At 43.0% G+C, this 27,592-nt stretch overlaps 2 protein-coding genes across 2 annotated transcripts in view; one reads left to right on the plus strand and one right to left on the minus strand.

Moving 5' to 3' along the window:
• LOC115129716 (opsin-3-like) overlaps positions 1-5,259 on the plus strand; it is a 28,794-nt gene extending 23,535 nt beyond the window's left edge. The window contains exon 4 of the mRNA XM_029660377.2: positions 2,381-5,259. Coding sequence (XP_029516237.1) covers positions 2,381-2,725 — 345 coding nt within the window. The 3' untranslated portion in view covers positions 2,726-5,259. The remainder of the gene's footprint in view (positions 1-2,380) is intronic.
• LOC115129715 (beta-galactoside alpha-2,6-sialyltransferase 2-like) lies at positions 17-24,411 on the minus strand. The gene is made up of 6 exons (XM_029660374.2): positions 24,157-24,411; positions 13,067-13,919; positions 10,829-10,926; positions 10,342-10,443; positions 6,525-6,699; positions 17-2,088 (listed from the first exon to the last, which is right to left on the minus strand). Exons 2-6 carry the CDS (start codon positions 13,824-13,826, stop codon positions 1,841-1,843), a joined length of 1,383 nt encoding a protein of 460 aa, XP_029516234.2. The 5' UTR covers positions 13,827-13,919; positions 24,157-24,411; the 3' UTR covers positions 17-1,840.
• Between the last annotated feature and the right edge of the window lie 3,181 nt (positions 24,412-27,592).

Here is a 27,592-nt window from a genome sequence, read left to right on the forward strand (position 1 = left end):
TTAGACAAGGGTCAACTCACAAGGCAAGTAAGATATCTTTATTCCCAACAGTTTAAGTATAAAAGAATGGAAAAGAAATACAAATTTTAGACAAACTAACAAATTATGTTCAGTACAAACTGATTCTGGCTATAGAAAATTCTGTAAAAACAGGATTTTTGTTTAAAGATCCCAAAAGTTGTCAATATTAGTGTTTACCCTCAACAGTAGATCAGCCAACACTTGACATTTCTATTGTTGTGTTTTTGTGCATTCCATTCACAATGTACACAAACAAGTGAATCATCGTAAGGACATTTTGTCCATTTATATTTCTAAGCTGAGGCCTCTGCTTTGCTTTTGTAGTGGTTAACTCCTAGAAGACGTAGTGTTAACTAAACAGTTAACTTCACACAGGGAACATTTGGCACAGTATCAAGTCTATCACCATTACCAAAAGCCTTAGACCACTGCGCTCCTGGTCTAAGGCCCTGCATCTCAGTGCAAGAGGGTACAGTCCCGGGCTCAAATCCAGGCTGTATCACATCCGGCTGTGATTGGGAGTCCCATAGGGCGGCACACACCAGGTTTGGCCGGGGTAGGCCGTCATTGTAAATAAGAATGTGTTCTTAATCGACCTGCCTAGTTAAAGGTTAAACTTCTTTTTTAATTTTTTTTTTATAAATGTGCCTCTAACTATTCATAGCTGCATTCATTGCATTACACTTGACCAGATACACTTGACTTAAATAGGTAAACAAACCACATTTACATTCTATTTACACAGTGTGGCTGTAGAATCATGTCAAGGCCAGGAAAAGTAACTGCTGTCAGTTACCATCTGGTCTTGCGGTACAGTAACTTTAAATAGCGTACGTACATCAAGGACACTGATAAAGTTTGAGTTCCTTACACACACACACACAGATCAGTGGTTAGGTTAAGACTGGTCCATACACAAAAAAAAGTGGTTGTTTTTCCTCATAGACCTACATACACTACTATCCCTGAATTTCTCAAATAAGGTCTGCAATATTTTTAAACCAAAAAGGAACACAACGTGCTTTTTGAACTGCTTAAATTCAAACCTACCCTCTCAAGTAAACCCTTTACACTGCATGTTTTCAATTCTCTATTTCCATGCTCTAAACATGACCTGTATATGGAAATGAACCTCATTAGTTGAATCGGCAAAAAATGCCCTTTGACCGATGTTCAATATTTCAATCTATAGATCACTTTTCCACGTTCATACTCAGACCTCACCCATGTACAACATTGTGTCACAAGAACAATACCTTAAAAATAAGACCCATCTCTCCAGTAGGAATACATTCCTGAAGGACTACTTCATTACACAATACGACATGACATCCACATGCCCTAAACCCCCCCCCCCCCCCCATTACAACATTGATGACTATTGCTATCCTAACCAGCAGCAACAGGCTGTTTTTGTCTTTTTCCAGGCTCAGCGAAAACGAAGAAGTTCCTCTGCAGGCGTGACTTCAGAGTTCGGCCTTTAAACTATTTCACTTCTTTTAATGTTTAAACGGCTTGTGAAACAACTTATCATTTCAACACCCTGACAGTCTCTGGTCTCCGAACCGGATGGCCAGAGCAGCTTCAGTTTGACACTATCCATTGCTGCAAAAGCAGTTCTGGAGCACGCTAGCTTAACCTCTACAGCCTAAGATTGATTAGTATTGGCACCACTCTCCTCCTCTTCACTTTCGTCCAGTTCAAAGGTCAAACGCCAGAGCATGGCCCACAGACGACAGTGCTGACTCAACTTAGTCTCTTCAGTCGCTTGATTAGTATCGGCACGTGCAGTCTCTTGATGGCCATAGGAGGTCAAACGTCAGGGCCCACAGTTGACCGCGTTGAACCCCGAGAGCGTGACCTTGCCCTTGGTTTTGAGGTCGTGTTGCGAGGCGCTGTTCATCCTCTGGACCAGTAGCTTCTCAAAGAGCAGGGGATGGTACGCCCCAAGGGTGCAGGCGGCGTCGTAGTGGTGCTCGTGGTAGTGGCAAAGGTCTGTCTGACGCAGAGAGGGGATGTACTCATAGACATGGACCTCCTCGCACAGCGACATCATCAGGACGATGCCTGGAATTAAAAACAGGGCAAATATTAATTCATTACAGCTTATACTGCAATCTATGGGTCAAAGCATTTTAGGGCCAGTTTCCCAGACAGACTCAAAATAATTTACCACGGAAATTCTCTGGAATCCGACCTTTAGTTTGCATCTTTTTTATTTTTTATGTGAAGAAATGAGTTTACACTGTGTTGACAAACAGGGAGTGACTCGCTCTGTGTCTGACACACCTTCTCACGTACACACTCCCCCCTTTCACAAACACTCCTCACATACGCTCTCTTTGTCCCCCTCTTGCAGTTCTACAGGTGTTTCCTGATCCTGTTCCACTGCAAGCGGCCCAGTTCTGAGAACGGCGTCTCCTCCATGCCTTCCAAGACCACCGTCATCCAGCTCAACCGCCGGGGTCACAGTAACAACGTAGCAGTCACGCCCCAGCTCTCCACCGGCACCAACCACCATCCCCACACAGTGGAGTGCAGCACTAACAACCGTGAAGTCACCACCCCAGTCTCCGAACAGACCAGCCCAGACCCCAAACAAGAGATCACCTCCTGTGGACAGCCGCCTACCCCCCTCTCTACCCCCCGAAGCCCCTCTCAACCCACCCCCCCTTTCCCCCACGTGACAAACGCTATCCAGTGATCCACTGTGTTATATGATAGCGTCACCACCGAGAACTCTAGAGGGTATGGTGTTATCCCTGGCATTTGTCATTTGGTGTCGCGCCCCCCCCAAAAAAAACTGTCTACACAGTGATCTCTCATGTGGCGTCACCCAACAACTCTCCATAGTGATTTGTCATCATGAGAACGCCTCAGACTACCCATAAAATGATCCATCATGAGTCATTGGGTCACCAGAGAACTCTTCTATACAGTCAGTGACCTAATCCACAACGTTACCCAGACAGAACTATCAATATCTTCTACTAACAAAGTGATCTATTCCAAGTCATCACCCCATAAACTAACCTGTGATCTATTATCTTATAAAAACAGGGTATCCCAACTGGCGGCCTGCAGGTGGATTTATTTGGCCCCGCAAGTTCATAGCAAAATACATATTATATATTGGAATTTACATTGTTGGACGCAAGACTAAAAACACCATGAAAGCAGCTCCAATTGATTTTAAGTTTTGAAATGATTATGCTTTAGTAAATGTTATCTGTTTTGACTTCTACAGCAACTGTTCTGTCCCCCCGCCCATCCGCTCAAGAAAAAAATAAATACGTCGGCCCGCGGCTGAATCTAGTTGATGATCCATGTTATCGAAGGTGTGTCAACCGCCCCAACCCAGCTAGATGGTCAACTGTTACTTTGTCACTCAGTAAAAGGTGTAGATATCTTCCTGTCAAGTCTTGCCATGAGAACGCAATAGTGTGGTGGTTACTTAAACATAAAAACTTGTATTTTTCCTCAACTTCTGTTTTCCTATTGTTACGTCGATAGACCCCAGAGTTGTATTAAGACTGCAGCGGCTTTAGTGTTGTCATTACTGTTACAGTACCTAAAAGGCTTTTGTCATAACTGTTATACACGGAACCCAACCCGGCTGCGCGCGTGCATCGTGCGCTTTGTATTTTGTCCCCCACACCAAATGCGATCACGACACGCAGGTTAAAATATCCAAACAAACTGAATAAATGACATTAATTTGGGGACAGGTAAAAAAAAAATCATTAAACATGTATGGCAATTTAGCTAGTTATCTTGCACTTGCTAGCTAACGTTAATTTGTCCGATTTAGCTAGCTTGCTGTTGCTAGTTAATTTGTCCTGGGACATAAACATTGAGTTGTTATTTTACCTGAAATGCACAAGGACCTCTACTCCGACAATTAATCCATACATAAAACGGTCAACCGAATAGTTTCTAGTAATGTATCCTCCTTCCAGGCTTTTTCATCGTTTAACTTAAATGGTGATCGCATCTAAACGTTCATTGTATTACCACGACTACCGGCAAAACAGTCAGTCTTTCAGTCACCCACGTGGGTATCACCAATGGGAGAGGCCGGACTTGCAGTGCGACCTGCGTCAGAAATAGGAATGAGTTCTATTTTAGCCCTTGGCGTCGCAGACGCTCGTTGGCGTGCGCAATAATTGAATAACATGGATTTCTACATTTATTTTGCGGCGCACGCGACGTGTCCGGTCTGGTCAGCATGTTACAGTATACGGTCATAACTGTGTTCATTTCAAATGAAGTGAAATAGACAGTTCATCTTAATTGGTTCTAAAGCTTCTATGAAGCCTATGTGAATGATGTTGGTGAAGCTGAATGCTTTGTGCCGCATCTGTGAGATCAAATTGGGCCTCTTTATTTGCTCAGTTTTTATATTTTATATTACACTTCATATCAGTTCTTGAAATAATATGAAGGATAATCACAATGTTTATACAGATAACTAAGGGTGTAAATCACACATAACCATGTTCATTTCTCGATCGCACTAAGTTGCTAAATCAAAATGTTCACGCCTACTTTGTGGTTATTAAATCACTATATAGCTGTGGATTAACTATTTAAGATCATATCTGTGCGCAAGAACATTTTATAGATGATGCATCTGGGTGAACTGTGTAAAACTGGCTAGTAATTACACTCTAAACCGGAATTAAATTTTTGGCAATGTGAAGGGATTTTCCATTTCACTGCAGGGTGGGTAGGGTAATAAACCAGAAACAGTTGGAGAAGTGTAACAGAAAGTGTGCATGTTTGCAACACTTGAAGCCATCATCCCATTGGGCAAAAGACATCACATCAATGTTCAATTGTCAGTTTGAAATGTTGTTTACAATTATGACAATGTGGAAACAATGCTGACCCAACCAATATTTGCATGTCGGGATGACAGCCAGGCGTTGTATGAAAGCCGCAACCTGTTAAAGTTACCATCTTTCTGTGCCTGTAGTGTTGAGTCATGCAGTATCTGACTTTGCATGTTGACATGTGCCTAGGTCTACAAGTCTAAATGATGTACATAGGTACCTACCAGATCCCAGCAGGCAGTCAACAGCCTTGCACCCCACTGGGCTGCCACATAGTGGCTGGCTGTAGCCATCATACGGCACTTGCTTGTCTTTATCCACATGACAAACTGAACAGCACCGCCTCTCACTGCCTAATAAACTGTAACCCCAAAACAGTTAAATAAATGGACTGCAATCCTCATTCTGTGAGTTATGGTCTGCCTCACTGAGCACTGCTGCTGGCAGTGAGTGTGTGTTCTCTTTCTCTGTGTGTGTGTGGTGTGTGTGTGGCGGTAGCACAGTAACGTGCTCTGGGCGACAACCACCTCAAGCCCTCCTGCTGGGATTCCAGGAATTGCCATGTTGTAACCCCCCCCCCCATCCCCAGCCTCATGTAAATTGAGAACAAAACAAGAGAGGGAAAAAAAAACCCACACAGGAATGAATCACCATTCTGCTGTTCTTTCTGGACTCTCCTCTGTACTTTCGGTCCGGGTGGAAATATTTGATGCAGGTTTCGAATGATATAGATACCCAAGTAGAAACATATGATGTAACTGTGAAATCGCTTTGAGAAAACGATTCAAAGTGAAACAGGTCGCTTCGCTTTGACAACAGACCATTTTTTTCTTACCCCTAATATTCACATCATTTCTCATGTCTCACCACCCTGCTCTTCCCAGAGTCCCAGAACAGCAACACGGGACACAATATGGGAAAGTGGGACACCTAGTCAGTTGTACAACTGAATGCATTCAACTGAAACGTGTCTTCCGCACTTAACCCAACCTCTGAATCAGAGAGGTGCGGGAGGCTGCCTTAAAAAAAAAAAATTTTTTTTTTTTAAAAATCGGCATCCAGGTCGTCGGCGCCCCGGAGAACAGTGGGGTAACGGCCTTGCTCAGGGGCAGAATGACAGATTCTTACCTCGTCAGCTCGGGAATTTGATCCAGCAACCTTTCGGTTAATGGCCCAACGCTCCTACCCACCGGGCTAACTTGAAAATGAGTATTTGCTTAATGACGTTAGAAAATCGAAAATCAACTTGATGGAACGCCAATCGTTTAATGAGCACCTGTGCCCTCTTGACTGTGTAACCTTGTAAATAGATGTTGAGCACACAGGGAATAACAATTAAGCTCTATTATATTTTTTACCTTTGAGCAGTCGCAGATCTCACTCACTAAAGAAAGAGAAAAAAAACCATCCATCCTTCTGGCTGCCATTTCCTTAAAGCCTGCTTGTCTCCTTGAACCAAGGATACCACCATGTGTTCTGAACTAGGCCTGCAGTATGTGCTGCATCTCAATGGTTAATAAAGTTGTGTGAATTCGATGCACGTTGGCTGAAGAGAGTGTTCCCGTCATGGGGAACAGGGTACCATTTCAGACACAGCGGTCAAACAAATTAATTGATGGGTGGGTGGGTGCCCGGGTGTATGGTGTATGATCAGAGGTGCATGCCCACCTATGAAACCAGAGGATGGGGGGTTAGGCTGGATGTTCTCCTGGGTGTTCCCCTGGATCACGTCCCACAGCTGCCAGATGAACTTAGGGTGGAGGACGTAGAACGGTTGTGTGGGGTGGAGCCGCCGGCGTTCCTCGTACGGGGTGAACAGGTCATAGTCTGGGTTCCCGTACCACTGAAGAGGAGAGGAGACTGCAGTCAGCACCAAGCATCTCTCTTTACGCTATCTGAAATAGAACGCTGCTACTCCGGGTCAGCACAATCATGACAGCATCTCCCGAGGGTCAGACTCACTGCTAACACTGCAGTGTTGACACAGTGCCTTTGTTAAATTAAACAACTCCTGAAGCTCAGCAGGGTCAGCCTGCTACAGAGCAGTCTACCTGCTACTGTATTTCTAGAGCACCTAAAATTAGTATTAGTACTTTATTTGACTACGGGAAAGAACGTATGTTAAAATGTTACAGATATTGCGATGCAGATTTTCTTGAATCCATCACCACCATACTGACTGACTCACAACACCACCACAGGAATCCCTACGCCCCAAGCTAAAATGTTGTATAAATCCACGTTCCTTTCATACACCAGGGCTTACACAAGAGTCCACTAAATCCATGATTCAGTGAACAAAGTCAGGCATGAATATCCCCTTGAAATTGATGACAAGAGACCGTCACAGCGCAACATTTTAAAGTCAAGGTTTGTTACACCAATACCCATAGCAGGTATTGATGAATGACTACAGCAGATGTGCTTTAATTAGCTCTCTATTCTGGAAGTTAATCTTATTTTGTATCCCACATGGCACCCTAATCCCTACAGTACAAGGGCACTGCTTTAACCGCAGAGTGAACATAAAAATCAGCCTTTGATCTGACACCCAGTGACGTTAAGCTGTTAGGTGACAGATACCGTGTTGGTAACTCTTTGGTTCTTTCAAACGGTCAGGATAACATGGGGCAAAATTGAGTAAATGATGCCTTTTAAGCATTAGATACAGAACAGTGATTCGTTTTAAAATTGGATTCTGGGTCTGGAGCAAATTTCTTGGTAAAGTCTCAATGAAAGTGTTCAACCATCCATACAAATTGGGTGCATGTAGAACAGTAGGAGATACAAACACACACACACACAAACAATGGCTTTCACTTTCAAAGTGGAGGCCATTAGAATAACAGTCCTTGATCATTGGCCTTATGCGTGTGTGTGTGTCCTATATGTATTCTAACTAATGCCATAAAATTGTGTGTGGCAGACAGCAGAGGTAATGTAAAACACTTTATTACATTGTTCTCCATATACAGTGGCTTCGGAAAGACCTAGGCTTTTTCCACATTTTGTTACATTACAGCCTTATTCTAAAATGTATGAAATAATACATTTTCCTCAGCAATCTACACACAATACCCCATAATGACAAGGTGAAAACTGTTTTATTTTAATTTTAGCAAATGTATTAAAGCTTAACAGAAATACCTTATTTACATAAGTATTCAGACTCTTGCTATGAGACTAGACATTGAGCTCAGGTCAGCTCAAGAGCATCCTGTTTCCATTGATCATCCTTGAGATGTTTCTACCATTTGATTTGAGTCCACCTACGGTAAATTCCATTGATTGGACATGATTTGGAAAGGCACACACACCTGTCATATATATATATATATACACACACGAGTGTGTGTGTGTGTGTGTGTGTGTGTGTCAACTATTCGACAGTGCATATCAGAGCAAAAACCAAGCCATGAGGTTGAAGTAATGGTCCTTAGAGCTTCAAGACAGGATTGTGTCGAGGCACAGATCTGGGGAAGGGTACCAAAACATTTCTGCAGCATTGAAGGTCCCCAAGAACACAGTGTCCTCTATCACTCTTAAATGGAAGAAGTTTGGAACCACCAAAGCTTCCTAGAGCTGGCCAAAAGGTCTCTACAGACTCTCAGACCATGAGAAACAAGTTTGTCTGGTCTGATGAAACCAAGGTTGAACTCTTTGGCCTGAATGCCAAGCCTCATGTCTGGAGAAAACCTGGCACCATCACTACAGTGAAGCATGGTGATGGCAGCATCATGCTGTGGAGATGTTTTTCAGGGTTAGGGACTAGGAGACTAGTCAGGATCGAGGGAAAGATGAACAGAGCAAAGTACAGAGAGAGATCCTTAATGAAAACCTGCTCCAGAGTGCTCAGGACCTCAAACTGGGACAAAGGTTCACCTTCCAACAGGACAATGGCCCTAAGCAAACAGCCAAGACAACACAGGAGTGGCTTTGGGACAGGTCTCAATGTCCTTGAGTGGCCCAGCCAGAGCCCGGACTTGAACCAGATCAATTATCTCTGAAGAGACCTGAAAATAGCTGTGCAGCAATGCTCCCCATCCAACCTGACAGAGCTTGAGAGGATCTGCAGAAAAGAATATGAGAAACTCCCCAAATACAGGTGTGCCAAGCTTGTAGCGTCATACCAAAGAAGACTCAATGATGTAATCGCTGCCAAAGGATCTTCAGCAAAGTACAGAGTAAAGGGTCTGAATACTTATGTAACTGTGATATGTTTTTTATTAGTAATACATTTGCAAAAATGTCTAAAAACCTCTTTTTGCTTTTTCATGATGGGGTATTGTGTGTAGATTGATGAGGGGAAAAAATATTTAATCAATTTTAGAATAAGGCTGTAATGTAACAAAATGTGGAAAAAGTCAAGGGGTCTGAATACTTTCCGAAGGCAATGTATACAAGGGTACGTTCAGCAATGGAACATTCAGATAGAAATATTTCTATGTAGAACAAACATGCCTCTCTGACATGTAAAATAAGGAATTGCGTCTGCTCTACTTGCAACGTTCAACAAAGTTTGCCAACTGAACTGTGTGACAGAGGAGGAAATTCTAACAAACTGACAAGGCCTAAATTTGTGTTTCCATAAGAAACATTTAATTAGTGTTTGTTTTAATGTGATTGATTTTAGGACCATTAGGCTAGTTACCATCTCTTTCAACTGACAAGAGAAACAAATCACATCTCGCATACTCTGAGAATGGAAGATTGGAACCCTACCAGTGTCTCAACAAAGAACTCGGAAGAATTCCCTTTCACACTTACATTGTTGGAAATGTAACAGCAATTTGTCAAACTACTTTAAAACAAAACAGAGCATCTCCAGAGGTTATAGCCTGTTGATGAACACTAATTAACGAGACACTCAGTCCTGGTGAGGTGGGGAAATGGTTAAGTCTAAGTCTAAGTCCGTATCGTTCAGCTTTTCCTCATTACCACCCAGTTGGTCATCATGTTTCCTGGCATCTGGAGGGTCACACGTGAACCACATTAAATCAAAAGGCTGAAGACAGCACTGTCACCATTGAGCGTGTTCACACAGTTGGTTAACTGACTGTTAGTTGCACTGGAGAAAAGCCTCTGCTAGAATGTCAGCATGACCGCTACCGCTAACAGGATCTCAGGAAGGGGCCTGTGTAAGCCACACACCAGATACCTGAATCTAAACACACGGACACTTTCTGAATTATTCAGTGGAAACCCTAAGATGGTTTTGTATAAAATACGAGGCACTTTATTGTCCATTTAGAATGGAAATTTAGTGTTTACGCTCTCTCACAAGACACACCATTGCTGGAAGCAGCGCTCCTGGAGCAATTGTAGGGCTTTAAGTGCTTTGCTTAAGGCCACAACGGCGATGCGTGCTGGCTCACTCTACACCAGACTTTCCCTAAGATGAACCAGAAGATGATTAGGAAGTCATTAATGACACATACACTTACAGCGCGTGACTGACAGTGTGAGAGAGAGCAGAGAGACCTACCCTGAGCAGGTCCACAGAGTACGGTGCAGGATCCCAGGCCACCAGTGTCATACCCTTATACAAAGAGCTGGTGTTGAAGCGATGTCTGGGCCGGGCCAGGATCTGCAGGGAGACAAATTACTGATCGCTGTACTGACAGCTCTCCAGCCCCCCAGGCTAAATGTAATCTTAGCTGGAACTGGGGTATTGGACACACAAATATGAGGCAAGCAATAAGAGTACATCTCACCTACAGTCCACATGTACAGATCCCATACGCCAACTTGTCCTCTCCCAGTGATAGGTGTATCATGAATGACTGACTAGATAAGTGTGGTAGTGCTGGGATAGACTGTCTTAGTGATCAGACTAGCGGTTTCACTCAGCTCTAGATCAACTCAAATCATATTCAAAAAAAGGCAGAGTGTCAGTGATTCCACTGTCAATCAATAGGGGGGGTCCTGAGTACCAAAGAAAAAGGTCACAGGAGGAGAAGTGGGCGACCCACCTGAGAGTTAATGATGCGGATGGTGGTCTTGTTGCCCACGTCATTCTCATAGCCCTCTGTAGGAGCAGCGTTGAAGCGAAGCACAGCCTCATGGGAATCTGAGTACAGGGTATGGACATTAGCTGCATGCATCAACCCAACAGTACCATTAATATGGCATGGTTTATCTACATAAGTAATGTGGTTGGTGAATGTGGACCAACATTTCTTCAGCCAGAATATCACAACCCAATTTAATAACACCATTTTTTTTTTTCATTTTTTTTTTACATAAACAAATAACCTTAAATTTCATTGCATTTTCATGTCTTAACAAAATGAAAAGAAATAACTGTATTTTTATAATTATCTTCTCAAAAACATTTGTATATCGTCTCATGCAATAGTCTGAGACGATTTATAAATTATATATAAACAGTACCAGTCAAAAGTTTGGACACCTACTCGTTCAAGTTTTTTTTTTTTTTTTAACTATTTTCTACATTGTATAATAATAGTCGAGATATCAAAACTATGAAATAACATATGGAATCATGTAGTAACCAAAATAGTGTTAAACAAATCAAAAACTGCCACCCTTTGCCTTGATGACAGCTATGCACACTCTTGGCAACTGTACCGGCAGACAGCGTGTTTGGCGTCGTGTGGGCGAGCAGTTTGCTGATGTCAACGTTGTGAACAGAGTGCCCCATGGTGGAGGTGGGGATATGGTCTGGACAAAGAACACAATTGCATTTTATCAACGGCAATTTAAATGCACAGAAATTGTCGTGCCATTTATCCGCCGCCATCACCTCATGTTTCAGCATGATAATGCATGGTCCCATGTTGCAAGGATCTGTACACAATTCCTGGAAGCTGAAAACATCCCAGAGGCACATGGTGGTCACACCAGATACGAACTGGTTTTCTGTTCCACGCCCCTACTTTTTTTTTTTTAAGGCATCTGCGACCAACAGATGCATATCTGTACGCCCAGTCATGTGAAATCCATAGAGTAGAGCCTAATGAACTTATTTCAATTGACCGATTTCCTTATGTGAACTGTAACCAAGTAAAATCTTTGAAATTGTTGCATGTAGCGTTTTTAAAAATGTTTTAAAAAATCTGTGTACATGTAGTCTAGGCTCTGGTAAACTACAATATTATGCTCATCATGACGTTTATGACTCACTAACCAAACTCCAACACTAGAGAGCAGCAAACCCTTTCCTTTGGAGGTCTGATCTTATGGGCTGAAGTGTCACTTGTAAAAAGCTGCCTGCATTACTGTCACGGCTCTTCCTCATTTCAAGGACACGCGGGCTATTCATCACATCAAATGAACAGATACATGAGGAGTGACAAGCCAGTCTGATGCGATCAACACGAAAGGCTACTGAATGAAAACAAAGCAGTGGTCTAAAGATCCCCGTAGAGTAAGCCAGGGTTCCCATTCACACGCACTGAACGCGGAGCGATTTCTATAGGCGTGAGGAACTTCCCAGCTTCAGAGCTCTTACGCACTGTAAGGGTAGAGGCCAGTTCAATTCCAAGGGTGAATCAAACCTACCAAAGCAATACACTTATGCAGTGATGAAGACGAGTCTGACAATCAGCTGTAATAACTTGTACAATCAGTCTGATTAGTAGTACTAACTTGTTATTAGTTAGGATGTTGGAGCTTGAGTGTAATATTGCATTGTCTGTCTGTCCAGACATGCTCTTCATTTCATGTGAATAAAGGTCAACAGTCGAGCCTCAGTTCCTGATAAGCTAGCCTAGTCTCTGTGGAACTAGGGTCAGGAGAAATGTGGTCGTCAGAGGTTGAGGTGAGGACAACAGTTGAAGAGACCACTGGGACGGGGGCCAGAGGGGCCCAACCCAATAACACTCCAACTGAAGCCTTCACCCACACACACCTCCCCGCCTACGAAAGTTCTGGGTTCAGGCCGGGCCAAGACACTACCAAGAACAGACTTAATTCCTGCCCAGCAACAGAGAAACTGTTTATCTTAGACATACAAGGAGATGACTCTGCCCAGTTAGAAGGTATACATTTGTGATTATGTGACTTGTATGTTGTGTTATGCAGCTGCAACATCCTGCTGGGTGTAATAAATCTAGTTCGAGCTTTACTTCCATCTAGATTTATACCAGAACTTGGCAGCTGTGTCTTTATTTACATTGGAGCTAACAGTTACGTTATAAATCCTGCCGATTTTTGGAAAAGTGTATCACCTGTCCCACAGCACTCACCAATTTCTCTCCCTAAAGAAGAGTTGAGGATAGCCCCGGCCGAGGTGACCACCGCACACGACTTGAACCTTGACCCCTGGCCCCAAAGCTGCTCCAGAGGTCGTGGGGGCACTAGCCTGTCCCAGCCCAGGCCAGAGGAGGGTTGCTCTGTCCCATCCAGTGTCCTCAACCTGGCCTGCTCCTTCAGTTCACAGAGTACATCCCTCCTGCTCTGCCTACCCCTGCGCAGCCCCCTGTAGGCCACATGGTGCCTGTTGAGATGCAGGTAGTCCCTCATGGACTTCTGCAGGTGTGGAGCAAGCATCCCCGCTGAGGCAATGCCCCTCCGCAGCCACTGGACCACTGCCTTGGACTGGGATAAGTAGTATTCGTCTCTGCCCACTCTCTTCTTCCTCCTCCTCCTCCTCAGGCTCTCCCTCCTAATCTTCTCTTCCCTTTCCTGATCTCCCATCTCATTCCAGACCACCTCACCATTCTGGTTCAGCTCCAGGGCCTCCTGTTTTCCCTGTCGGCTGTGGCTGGGGTCCTGGTTGGCGGGGGAAGAGGAGGACGACACCTCGAGAGGAGAAGCCCTGATGCCCGATGGACTGCCCTGGATGGAGGCCAGACGGCGGGTCTCGGTGTGGGTGAGCGAGGAGGGCAAGCGGAGCTCCACGTCCCGGGGGTCCAGGAAGTGGGAGAGCAGGGCCAGGAAGATGAGGAGCCAGGCCAGCATCGCCACCAGAACCAGCTGCCTCCACTGCTTCATGGTTGGGGTCATGGTGGAGGACCTGGGAGACAGGGTGGGGTGCAGCTGGGGTCCTGTCCCGTCAGTGACCCCTAGAGGCCGACCTGGAAGTGCTCAGAATGAGGCCTAAAAAGAGATTTATTAACTTTATTAGTATAGCACATTTTCATACAATAAAGTGGATGAGCAACTTCAGTAGTACAGGCCCATGTCATACAACACAACGCATCTGTATAATAGCTTAAGGTCTAAGGGCCCGCGGCTGGGTTTCTACTAAGCTAACATATGGAATTGTTTTAAGAAGGCAATACTAAGAAACATTGAGCTATCTGATTTAGAATCCCTGTAAGTAGCCCATATATACACACACACACACACACACATAAAAACGATATCTCTAGCTTAAACAGAAATTTTGATAGGGATTTTTGTATTATGGTAATTAGATTTTCCGCAGACAGAGAGACATAAGAAACACTACAAAGACCAGGATGGACACATCTCCCTTGTTGAAAATGCTTCCTCCCTGCCTTTCTTTCTCCTCTTTGAAGTTGTAACGGAACTGGACTGTCTTTTACTTTTGAGACATGAAAGCCTTCCTCTCTCTCGGACGTATCCTGCCCGTGTCAGAACTTTCTACTTAAAATAGAAGGTGCTGATTCCTAGTTTACCAAGCAATGGGGAAATGTAGAATAATAATCCAATCCTTCCTTCCATCTATCCTCGTCTTCACTCTTTGATCCTGTTGAGGTTGACTGTAGTTTTGACAGCATTGTGGCCCTGAGTTGGTTAGGTTAGGTCATGTCTGTTTACTTTCTCTATGGGCAGGGGCAGAGGAGGGTTGGGGAGCTGTGCTGTACCTCTCCCACGTACCACAGTGAAAACAGAGCAGACAGACTATGTTTTTCCACACCGTAGAAAAAGCTTAATCATCCACAGTGGGACCCGTTTGTGAAGTGAAACCTGAGGTAACGTGATGTGCATCGTTTCAGGATATTTCTGAGCAAAACGTAAATTGGTGTGCTCACTCAGGGCAAACGTGTTGTCCAGAGAAAATATTGGAATGTGTCCTTCTCCGTTCACCACTGTGCCACGTTCTTTTGCAGGTGCAGCCAATTCTTACCAACCTTTCCATTAGTTAGCCCAATGGGGGGGTGGGGGGGGACATATTGGATGACCAAATGAACAAGAATAGTAGCAGTCATTATAGTAGCAGGTAAATGTAATCACAGGCTGTGGCACGCAGTGTAGCTCTCACAACAGCACTCGCTAATTAATGACGTTCCTCCAATTTGTAGTGGAATTGTCCCCTGGAGTCTTCTTTAGACTAAATGGAGAGCCTTGATGTTTTCAAACAGCAGTGGTAGCTGAGTATTAAGCTAAAAATTACTTAGGTTTAAAAATAAGCTCAACTGGATACCTTAATGAGGCAGTGAATGAACAGAGAGAAAAGGCACGCAGGGCCTTCTATGCCATTAAAAAAACAAATTCAAATTGAAATACCTATTAAAATTTGGCTAAAACTAATTGAATGTGTCATTGAACCAATTGCACTTTATGGCAGCGAGGTGTGGGGTCAACTTGCAAAACAAGATTTCATCAAATGGGACAAACACCCCATTGAAACCCTGCATGCAGAATTCTGTAAGATTCTCCTACATGTCCAGAGGAAAACTACAAACAATGCATGCAGGGCAGAATTAGGCCAATATCCACTAATTATAAAAACTCAAAAAAGAGCAATTAAGTTTTAGAAACATCTAAAATACATATCATTACCAAGCCCTGCAATGCCAAGAGCGGAGCAAAGAAAAGAGTCCACTCATCCAGCTGGTCCTGGGTTGACAAACCTGTTCTACTAACACACTGAAGCCTCAATACCAGAACATCCAATCAATCAGAATAAACCAAATTACAACACAGTCAAAACAAAACTACATTTCTTATTAAGAAACACAAGCAGAAGCACAAAGCAAAATGCAGTGCTATCAGGCCCTAAATCGACAGTACACCGTGGCTAAATATTTGACCATGGTTACTGATCAAAACCTTGACAAAGTACAGACTCAGTGAGCACAGCCTTGCCATTGACAAGGGTAGACACAGGAAAACCTGGCTCCCTGTAGAGGAAAGGCTGTGCAACCATTGCACAATCTGAGACAGAGATGCATTTCCTGACGAAATGTCAAAAATATAAAACAATGTGTCATTTCCCAAAATTTGAAACCAAAAATTTCAAAGACCTCTCTGGTGAGAGTAGGCTACCCGTCCTGTTGGGGGAAGATGCAGAGAAATTGCTGCCTGCCATAAGATGAGGGACAGTGTCTGACAGACCAATCAACCTGCACATGTCCTCTACTGTATGCTTATTGTTTAATTGTCGTCCCGTTGACAATTTTGATTCTTGAGAGAGCGAGCGATAGAGATAGGATAGACGCCGATACCGATAATTGGAGGACCAAAATGACAATTACAACAATACTGAATGAACACTTATTTTAACTAAATATAATACATAAATAAAAATCTATTTAGCCTCAAATAAATAATGAAACCTGTTCAATTTGGTTTAAATAATGCAAAGTGTTGGAGAAGTAAAAGTGCAATATGTGCCATGTAAAAAAGCTAACGTTTAAGTTCCTTGCTCAGAACATGAGAACATATGAAAATTGGTGGTTCCTTTTAACATGAGACTTCAATATTCCAAGGTAAGAGGATTTAGGTTGTAGTTAATATAGTATTTATAGGACTATTTCTCACTATACCATTTGTATTTCATATACCTTTGACTATTGGATGTTCTTATAGGCACTATAGTATTGCCAGTGTAACAGTACAGCTTCCGTCTCTCTCCTCGCCCCTACCGGAGCTCGAACTAGGAACACATCGACAACAGCCACACTCGAAGCAGCGTTACCCATCGCTCCACAAAAGCCGCGGCCCTTGCAGAGCAAGGGGAATAACTACGCCAAGTCTCAGAGCGAGTGACATTTGAAACGCTATTAGCGCACACCCAGCTAACTAGCTAGCCATTACACATCGGTTACACCAGCCATTAGGCTGATAGGCTTGAAGTCAAACAGCACAGTCCTTGCGAAGAGCTGCTGGCAAAACGCACGAAAGTGCTGTTTGAATGAATGCTTACGAGCCTGCTGCTGCCTACCATCGCTCAGTCAGACTGCTCTATCAATCATAGACTTAATTATAACATAACACACAGAAATACAAGCCTTTGGTCATTAATATGGTAGAATGCGGAAACTATCATTTCGGAAACAAAACTTTTATTATTTCAGTGAAATACGGAACCTTTCGGTATTTTATCTAATGGGTGGCATCCCTAAGTCTAAATATTCTTGTTACATTGCACAACCTTCAATGTTATGTCATAATTACGTAAAATTCTGGCAAATTAGTTCGCAATGAGCCGGGCTGCCCAAACGGTTGCATATACCCTGACTCTGCGTGCAATGAACGCAAGAGAAGTGACACAATTTCACCTGGTTAATATTGCCTGCTAACCTGGATTTATTTTAGCTAAATATGCAGGTTTAAAAATATATAATTCTGTGTATTGATTTTAAGAAAGGCATTGGTGTTTATGGTTAGGTACAGTCGTCCAGCGATTGTGCTTTTTTCGCAAATGCGCTTTTGTTAAATCCTCCCCCAGCGTTGCATCGATTATATGCAACGCAGGACACGCTAGATAAACGAGTAATATCAACCATGTGTAGTTATAACTAGTGATTATGATTGAGTGATTATAAAAAAACAAAGATAAGATTAATGCTAGCCAGCAACTTACATTGGCTTCTACTGCATTCGCGTAACAGGCAGGCTCCTCGTGGAGTGCAATGAGAGGCAGGTCGTTAGAGCGTTGGACTAGTTAACTAAGGTTGCAAGATTGGATCCCCCGAGCTGACAAGGTGAAAATCTGTCGTTCTGCCCCTGAACAAGGAAGTTAACCCACCGTTCCTAGGCCGTCATTGAAAATAAGAATGTGTTCTTAACTGACTTGCCTAGTTAAATAAATAAAAGGTGTTAAAAAAAAATATTAAAAAATAATTAAATAAATAAATAAATGTTGGCAAAATTGGCATCCAAAAATACCGATTTCCGATTGTTATGAAAACTTGAAATCGGCCATTCCGATTAATCGGTCGACCTCTAATGCAGACTAGGTTAAGTGTTGCCAGAACCTAGTGTCTTAATTATGAGTTTACAGAGTTTGAAAAGTCAGAGGGCTGATTCCCCCTCACAGCAAGAGCTTGCGCCGGGCAAGGAACCACCAAGCCTCAGCCTCTCTCTCTGGACTTCACCCACACGAATTACATCTTCAAAGGGTCTTTCCATCTCCTCCAGTGAGCCAGTGCAGTGGAGGCTAGCGTGAATGACACGGAAGGTTAAACTGAAATAATAACCTCTATCTGCATCGGGAAACGCTACTGAATGGTGGGAAATTAAGGTGATGAATTTAAATTCCATTGGGTAATCCACTGGCAGTATTCTGAAGAGAGAAGTCTCTTCTTTGTTCCATTCAATTGTGCTTAAACTAGGCTACTAAAGCATGCCCTCCATTTCAAAAGCAGGATTTGAGTGGCATTAGTATGGCATGGGAGAAAATAAAAAAAATAAGAAAAATAGGGCTTCCCAAACCTTGTTTTTAGCAAAAAACACCATGAAAGAACTCTGCACTGACATATCCACAGGCACTGACTATATATTCCTCACTAAAAAGCCTTGTGGAAAGCTGGCTGGCCTAAACTGATCCTTGCACCACTAGCCCCCCCCCCCCTAATAAGGACACAGGGGTCAGAGGTCACACATCTGTCTCCAATCAGATAGAGACAATCTTGGCCCAGGAGGAACACAATTGGCCCTCTGCTTTCTCTCCAACCAGACACTCACAAATTGAACTGGGCGAGCACGAGCGTCAATTCCCTGCCTGAACGCAGTGCTGTAGCAACATCCTGAACACAGTGCTGTAACAGCAATAACACAACGCTTCATCAAATACACATTAGCTAAGTCAACACATAAGAACACACCAAGATCCTCTCCCCACAGATACACATACACCCAGAACCTCTCCCCACAGATAAACATACACCCAGATCCTCTCACATAAAAACAATCCATCTAGATCCTGACGGTAATGTCAAGGTGTAGGCGAAAACAGAAACAGCATGGCTGAGATGGACAAGGGAAGCCAAACAACAGCTGTGGATGTTTCCTCTGTGCCTCTGAGATGACTGAGATGATTCATAAAACCACATCTGACAGAGGGGGAGATAGAAAGATGAAAAACAGAGATAGGGTCTGGTTCCTGCCTTATAGCCAATCATAGACATAGCAGGTATTATGTTCTAAAGTGGAAAAGAGACATCTTCAGCTCCAGCCTGGTTGGGAACGCAACTGACCGCTGGCCCTCTTCACACACCAGCTGGTCTCACAATGGGCCACGGGGTTTGGCACATGGCCCCTGGTCTAACCAGCAGTGCCCACGCACACACACAGTCATGCAAACACACAGGCAAGCGCGCATACACACGCGCAAACCCACACACACACACGCAAACTCACACTGGCACACAGTGTGACACACACTCTCTCTCTCAAACACACACATACACAGCCTGTAGAAGTCATTCCAGAGAGCCAGCAGCAGGAGGTCTCTCCGTGGAGAGATGATATCCCACCTGTCCTGTTTCTGCTGACAAAATGCCTTCCTCCATCTTCAATGACACGCCTCGCTAAGCTCCATCTTTTCTGTTATTCTCTTCTCTCATGTGCTGCTGGCCCATTTAGAAAACGCTCCTACATTGCCATTGTCATGGCACATAATGCATATGCATAATTATAAACTGGTTGGTTCGAGCCCTGAATGGTGATCGGCTGACAGCCGTGGTATATCAAACCGTATACCATAGGTATGACAAAACATTTATTTTTACTGCTCTAATTTCATTGGTAACCATTTTATAATAGCAATAAGGCACCTTGAGGGTTTGTGATATATGGCCAATATACCACGGCTAAGTGCTGTATCAAGGCACTCTGTGTTGCGTTGTGCCTAAGAACAGCCCTTTACCGTGGTATATTGGCCATATACCCCACCCCCCGGGCCTTATTGCTTAAATCTACCTCTTGATGTGGTGCATGACAAAAGCTCTTGATGTGGGAGGAAGGTAAATGTAGCTTTGGCTCCTGGCTAAAGCAACATTGAGGGAGGCTCTCTAATAACCATGGCAGGAGGGGAATTTACAGTACACGTTATACCACCAGGCTTATCTACCCTACTACCTCTCAGCTCACGTCACATGTAGAAGATAGACACTCAACGCCCACATAGCTGCAGGAGAAAAACGTTAAGAGGTTATTTTCAAGCAAATGGAGTGGTGTTTTGTGTTGGCTTGCGATTCCCTTATCTGTCAGTGTTTCTCCCTCGATAATATTACGACTGGCGAGACAGCAAACACATGCTCTTCACTGTATCATGATAATAAATTGTACCTAGTTACAAAGTACCCAGAAACGTTCATGTTACTATGGGGGGGGCTACTGTAACAGTACTGTATGCTACCCAGAAATATTACATTGCAGTTTTCATTTGACAGAAATCCTCTCCACTTCCTGATTTGTGCAGATATCACACAATGCATGGATAGAAAAAGTACACGATAACATCTGTGGTCAGGAAGGAGACAGCAAAGTTCCGTGTTTGTTTGATGGGAGCTCTATATGAAAGACAAATGAGTCACACATATATGGGCTCCTAGGGGATGTGTGGTGATCAGGTCCTACCTCCTGTGACCCGGTTTTCCTGCGATCTTATCCCAAAATGGATGTCAGTCTCAGGACTCTCAGTGCCGCCAGAGCAAAAACCACCTCATCCTGAGACAGAGAGGCTGACTGACTCAGCTCCAGTGTTCGGTGGTAATGGCAACTTATTAACATTTCCAAACATCCTGAGGACCTCGTAAGTCTCCCTGCGGATTCAAATGAAAAGTCCAGGATCCACTGTGGTAATATAAATGACACAGGAGTGAATGAAGAGGTCTTTCTTCTTACCTTTTTGGGGGCAAGTTGGTTAGCCTATCACTAAAGAGTAAGTGTGATAAAGGCATAATGTCTCTTCTTGTGTGGACCAGTTTTATCTAGCCTACAAACTCACCAAGCAGTTGTTTCCAGTTTTGCATTAAAAGAGAGGAGCAAGTCATCAGAACTCTCTACTCGAATGGCTTTAGGGAGAGAACCCCTGTTTTGTGTAGCCTAAGCCTCGTGACCGAGTTTGTGACTGAATGAAATATCTTACGCAGGCTGGCACCAGACGTGACTGACAGCAGGGGCCAGGGGGTTCAAAGCAGCAACAAAATCAAATAGGGGCTATTCCACAGTAACAGAATGATGCTGAACCATTGATTGCCAAGTTAAACAACCCATACAACTCAATGCACTACCTTCAATTGGTCGCATTGATGCGAGCCGCACCTTCTACATGGTCACCTGACTCAACTGTTAGATTGATACATGGCTACTTGCAGTGAGTATTATATTTATTGCGTTCTGAAGTTTTGGGAATTTGCACTTACTCAGGTGGTAAATTAGCCCCACATAAAATGTGCCTATGATATTAGTGCACATAAAGATGACGGAAAATTCATCTGTATTGAAAAAAAAAATGAAAAAAGAAAAAACACATTTCTGGGGCCCTATTTTAACAGTCAAAAATAACAATAGCCTAATTGTTAACCCAAAATGCACGACAATCACTGGATTAGGCTGCACACTCAAATCCCAACATTAAAATATGAAATACCATCTCAGTATTCTCTTACACTTTTTGATAAAGCACCGAATTACATTAGATGATAGAAAGAAAAAATACATACATGTATTTTGTATGACACTGTAATTGTTTTGAGAGTGAGTCCAAATCATGGACTGGTGCAACCAACAGAAAATCCTAGTGGCTCCAGTGCCACCAGGGGAAATTGTCAGTCTGGAGTGTGATGTGTGATCAGTTACTTCCCAACCCGGGCTACCATACTGTCCTACACTCTACTTTTCTTTACTGTCCATGATTGGTTTAGATTTGGACTGACCAAACTTCAACATCCATGGAAGTCCGGTGTGGGTCAGAGTTCAGTGGGTGAAGGGGCTGGTTACAGTAAATGGAAAGAGAGGGGGCTCATGGGTAGGTGTCAGTAAGAGCTGGGAGAGGTGACATTAACTGGAGAGACAAAGAGGGAGGGGTTGTCCAGACTGTTTTCACACTCTTGGTTTGACCACCACGCGACAGAAAGAGAAAGAAAACAGTTATGAGCTGAACTTAACAGTATGCCAGTGGAAGAGAAGACCGTAGCAGGTGACCCAACTGTGGTTTGTGACTACTATGAATTCCCATTACAGCCAATTCAGTTTCAGTCATTCTGAGTTGTTTTGTAATTGTCTTTTACTGATTTATTAACAGAATGACGTGTTTGAATCACTTAATAAATCATAAACCAAATTGATATCCGTAAAAACCTACAGCTAATTGATAGGTCTACCTTTACTTGTTAATTCTGTGAGCTTTCATTCTCCTCTGTCCTCATCAGGAAGAGAAATGATAAAATATCTTAAAGATATGTGGGTTTTTTGGTAACAGAATGACAAGACACTAGGCAATATTTCTTAAACTTACAGAAGACTAATAATTTTTGCAAAACTACATTATGAATGTAGATATTAGTTGGCAGGGGCCTTTATTTCAACATTATTGTGTTTTGATGCATTTCTAATTGCTTATAAAAGACTGTGTACTAGATGTTTTCTAAAACCCTTTGTCCATCCGTTAGGCTAGAAATCAAAGCCTTTGCTTAATCCTCATTTTTTGGAAGGAGATTTGTTTAAAAAAGTAGATACGCCTTAATTTCTAAAAATATAGACTATGAGTTTCATGTGATACCAAATTTGATGTGCTCATGGGGCATTTTACATGGAAATGCCCTATACTGTCTGGAACAAACCATGGAGCTTTCAAAAAGCCCCAGAAATGAATTCATGCTGTATCTTGCAGCACAACGCAGGAAGCTCGTCTTCCAACACATTTCTGTTAAGGTGTTTACTTAACATTCTAAACTGAATGGTTCAAGCCCCGAATGCTGATTGGCTGAATGCTGCATCTTGCATAAGAACAGCCCTTAGCCGTTGTATATTGGCATTCATTGGCTATATACACAACACCTCCTCTGGCCTTATTAGGTAACACACCACATGGCGAGACAAGGTGTTCTTTACCTGCATGTCATTTTCTCACCAAATCCCCAAATTGCCGCTACAGCGATACGCACTTGTGTAGATCTGAGAATAGGAAAATAAAAAGCAATTTGGTGACAACTTCACCCATTATTAGAGAGCAAAGAGGAGGTATTACCTTACTGGCAGCTGTACCTATCCAGGGTTAGGCGGTAGGGGCTATGGGTTGATTTAGGATTGGGTGTTTTAACAAAGGGCTGCAATTGACACACACACACACACACAAAGGGAGGGATACCCCATTCCCAACACCAGGTGTTCACAGGTGTCCAGTAATTAAGATGTCAGGACTGTGAAAGGTGGCTGAACAGACTGGGCCTAGTCTGTAGTCTATTGTCAGCTGGTATCTGGGGCTACTGACCCAGAAGTGTCAGGCCAGGTGTCCTGGAACTGGTGGTATTGAGGTAGCCTTGAGAAGAAATATCAGACAGGGCTGCAAGACTCGGTCACCCTGCCTCTCACCTGTCTGTTATTAATTAACCTGTGCAGAGTCCATAGTGTAGTTTATCATGTCCAAAACGTAAAATAACATCGTAAAGTTATGAAAAGATTAGTCAATGTAGTCCAATGTGTGTATGATTCATTGTGCTGTAAGAGGTAGCCAAGTTGACTTTGAGAACCAATATCGATTCAAATCAAAGCATTCACATGGCAGCTCGTGTTGATCCTCTCAACACTCATCAATGGGTGTGCTGTGGGATCAGTTCACTGCAGGAATGAAGACTGTTACAAAATATTGAGAAATATTCCAATTAGACATTAAGAATATAATATCACTGGCGTTTTCAGTTCGATGGGAACCCATATTTTTGTTGTAGGTGAAATAGGCACGTTTTGAACATGTTATTAGGATGTAGGCAACTTTGTAATTCACGCTATATTTCGGATAGAAGCCAATGACAATGTTTTAACCATTCATTCTGCATGTCCCCTTTTCCGTGGCACAGTTTGAAACCCATTGTGATCTCTATATAATCGTCCCTCTCCTCACAACCCTCTGTTTGAAATACCCATGGCATCGTTGATTGCTCTGTCTGGTACAAAGATGGTAAAAATGCCTTACCTGAGCTAGTCAAACGCTCTTAATTCCGGCGAACATCGACATTTCTTCAGGTTTAGATCCGAAATGCAAAGACTAAACGGAATGCATGCTTTCGCGCCATCTTCAAAGAAAGAGGTAAGTTGCAATCGAACGCTATTCAGTGCTGCTCGACAACACACTATAGAATGTGTAATGTGGCGTTGTGGTTCTTTCAATTGAGGTATAAGAGAGCCGTCCTTCCTCGATAATTGTTTTGGGGAGCGGGGGGGTGAGAGAGTAGAGTAGAGTAGGGTGGGCGGGGCATAAGTGAATGTACTGTGTGCCAGGCCGAGCAGTTTACTTGTCATGATGTGGAATAGAACTGCTAGTTAAGGAGACAAAATATTGAAACAAAGTTGCTATTTTACTTCTGTGTCGACTATATTTACACCACGCCTAGTTTATCTAATCTTGCAGACAGATCAGAATCACAGTCTAAAGCTTCCACATCAAATGTAGCCCTACCCAATTACAGCCTGCCACCACAGAAGAGTAGACTAACATATTTGCTATTATTTCCTATCTGAGTCAGATAACATAATGTCATTTGTATAGAGATTTGTATAGGGATAGGGGCGATTCTTGATGCATTGCACACCATAATTGTCACGAGATCATGCCCTTGGCAGGCAAAATCTCTACAGTGACACTAGTCATTTAAAGCATACATACTGAGTCTGTTGCTCGAACTGTCAGCTAATCTAATCATGTTCAATTGCCTTGCACAGCCTCAGCTCTCCATGGAAAAGCAACCCAGAGTAGCGTCGTAGATGTACGACATGAGATACTAAAAAGAAACACCCCAGGATTTCTACAATACTGCAGTGCATAAATGTAGGCTACAAAAAAAATCATAATCGCCCTAGGTTTATACTGCCTCTTATTAGCGGTGCTTGCTGAAATCAAGAACAACTAGCATACTAAAATGAAAACAAAATGTATTCTTATTAATTGCCTTATGCTGGAATTTGTAGTGCCAAACCCGTCAAAGCTACCGACTTTAAAACGTGCACGCCGACTGTCTTCAGGTTGCTTGAAAAAATATGTTGATACTGTTATACTTTTCATACTACAACCATATAGGCATTCATCCCAATGCATTTCAAGGACCGTAGACTTGAATGATTTTTTTTTACAAAATCAGGTATTCAACTGTTAAGATACAAACACCAAACCAACTTTAAAACTTAGACTGACTCAGCGTAGATTGCTTGTCAATAGAGATTTGATACGGTTTATTATTTTTCAACTGTAGCCATTTAAAATGTGCATTAAGGCTCCATAAACTACAATGGGTCATTCCTGGATTCACCACTGCTCTTGAATTGTTTAAACTACAAATACGGAACCAATGTTAAAATGCGCAGACTGACTTTTGCTTGTCAAAAGATTGCTGAACATATTTATACTATTGAACTAAAAGCATACCACATTTGCATACAAGATCCATGGGCTATAATAGTCGATTTTAGCATTTCCCAATGCACTAAACCATTTTAGCTACAAACACCAAATCAAATTTGAAATGTGCAGACTTTCTCATCTTAGATTGCTTTAAAACAGTAGTTTGCTCCTATTTTTACTTTTAAAACCATAAAGCTTTCTGTACCCCCATTTATTTAAATGGTGTAATGCAGACTCAAACATTCTAAATTGAAATCACTGGTACAGAACGTTCAAATATATAAGCGCAACATGCAACAATTTCAATGATTTCACTGAATTAAAGTTCATATAAGGAAATTAGTCCATTGAAATAAATAAATTAAGCCCTAATCTATGGATTTCACATGACTGGGTGGGGCTTTATTACAGACATAAATACACCTCAATTTCATCAGCTGTCCTGGTGGCTTGTCTCAGACGATTCCACAGGCAAAGAAGCCATATGTGGAGGTCCTAGGCTGGCATGGTTACACGTGGTCTACGGTTGTGACGCAGGTTGGACTTGGGAGGTGGCTTATGGTAGAGAAATGAATATTAAATTCTCTGGCAACAGCTCTGATGGACATTCCTGCAGTCAGCAAGCCAATTGCATACTCCCTCCAAACTTGAGACATCTGTGGCATTGTGTTGTGTGACAAAACTGCTCATTTTAGAGTGGCCTTTTATTGTCGCCAGCACAAATCAAATCAAACGTTATTAGTCACATGCGCCAAATACAACAGGTGTACGACCTTACAGTGAAATGTTTACTTACGAGCCCTAACCAACAATGCAGTTTTAAAAAATACAGCGAAGAATATGAAAAAAAGTATCAAGTAATTAAAGAGCAGCAGTAAGATAACAATAGCGAGACTATATACAGGGGGGTACCGGTACAGAGTCAATGTGCGGGGGCACTGGTTGGTTGAGGTAATATGTACATGTAGGTAGTGACTATTCAAGTGACTATGCATAGATGATAACAACAGAGAGAAACAACGGTGTAAAGGGGGGGGGGGCAATGCAAATAGTCTGCGTAGCCATTTGATTAGATGTTCAGGAGTCTTATGGTTTGTGGGTAGAAGATGTTTAGTAGCCTCTTGGACCTAGACTTGGCGCTCCGGTACCGCTTGCAGTGTGGTAGCAGAGAGAATAGTCTATGACTAGGGTGGTTGGAGTCAGAGCCGGTGTAGTACGATTCGATCTTAGTCTTGTATTGCCCGTTTGATGGTCCATCGGAGGGCATAGCGTGATTTCTTAGAAGCTTCCGGGTTATAGTCCCGCTCCTTGAAAGCTGTAGCTCTTGCCTTTAGCTCAGTGTGGATGTTGCCTGTAATCCATGGCTTCTGGTTGGGGTATGCACGTACGGTCACTGTGGGGACGATGTCATCAATGCACTTATTGATGAAGCCAATGACTGATGTGGTGTACTCCTCAATGCCATCGGAGGTCTGTGCTAGCAAAACAGTCCTGTAGCTTAGCATCTGCTTCATCTGACCACTTTTCTATTGATCTAGTCACGGGTGCTTCTTGCTTTAATTTTTGCTTGTAAGCAGAAATCAGGAGGATAGAATTATGGTCAGATTTGCCAAATGGAGGGCAAGGGAGCGCTTTGTATGCATCTCTGTGTGTGGAGTAAAGGTGGTCCAGAGTTTTATGTTTCCCTGCATTAAAGTCCCTGGCTACTAGGAGCGCCGCCTCTGGGTGAGCGTTTTCTTGTTTGCTTATGGCGGAGTACAGCTCATTCAATGCTGTCTTAGTGCCAGCTTCTGACTGTGATGGTATGTAAACAGCTATGAAAAATACAGATGAAAACTCTCTAGGTATATAGTGTGGTCTACAGCTTATCATGAGATACTCTACCTCAGGCAAGCAATAGCTTGAGACTTCCTTAGATATCATGCACCAGCTGTTATGTACAAAAATACATAGTCCGCCGCCCCTTGTCTTACCAGACGCCGCTGTTCTATCCTGCCGGTGCAGCGTATAACCA

Source organism: Oncorhynchus nerka, linkage group LG5 (genome assembly GCF_034236695.1).
Source record: "Oncorhynchus nerka isolate Pitt River linkage group LG5, Oner_Uvic_2.0, whole genome shotgun sequence".
Lineage (NCBI taxonomy): Eukaryota > Metazoa > Chordata > Actinopteri > Salmoniformes > Salmonidae > Oncorhynchus > Oncorhynchus nerka.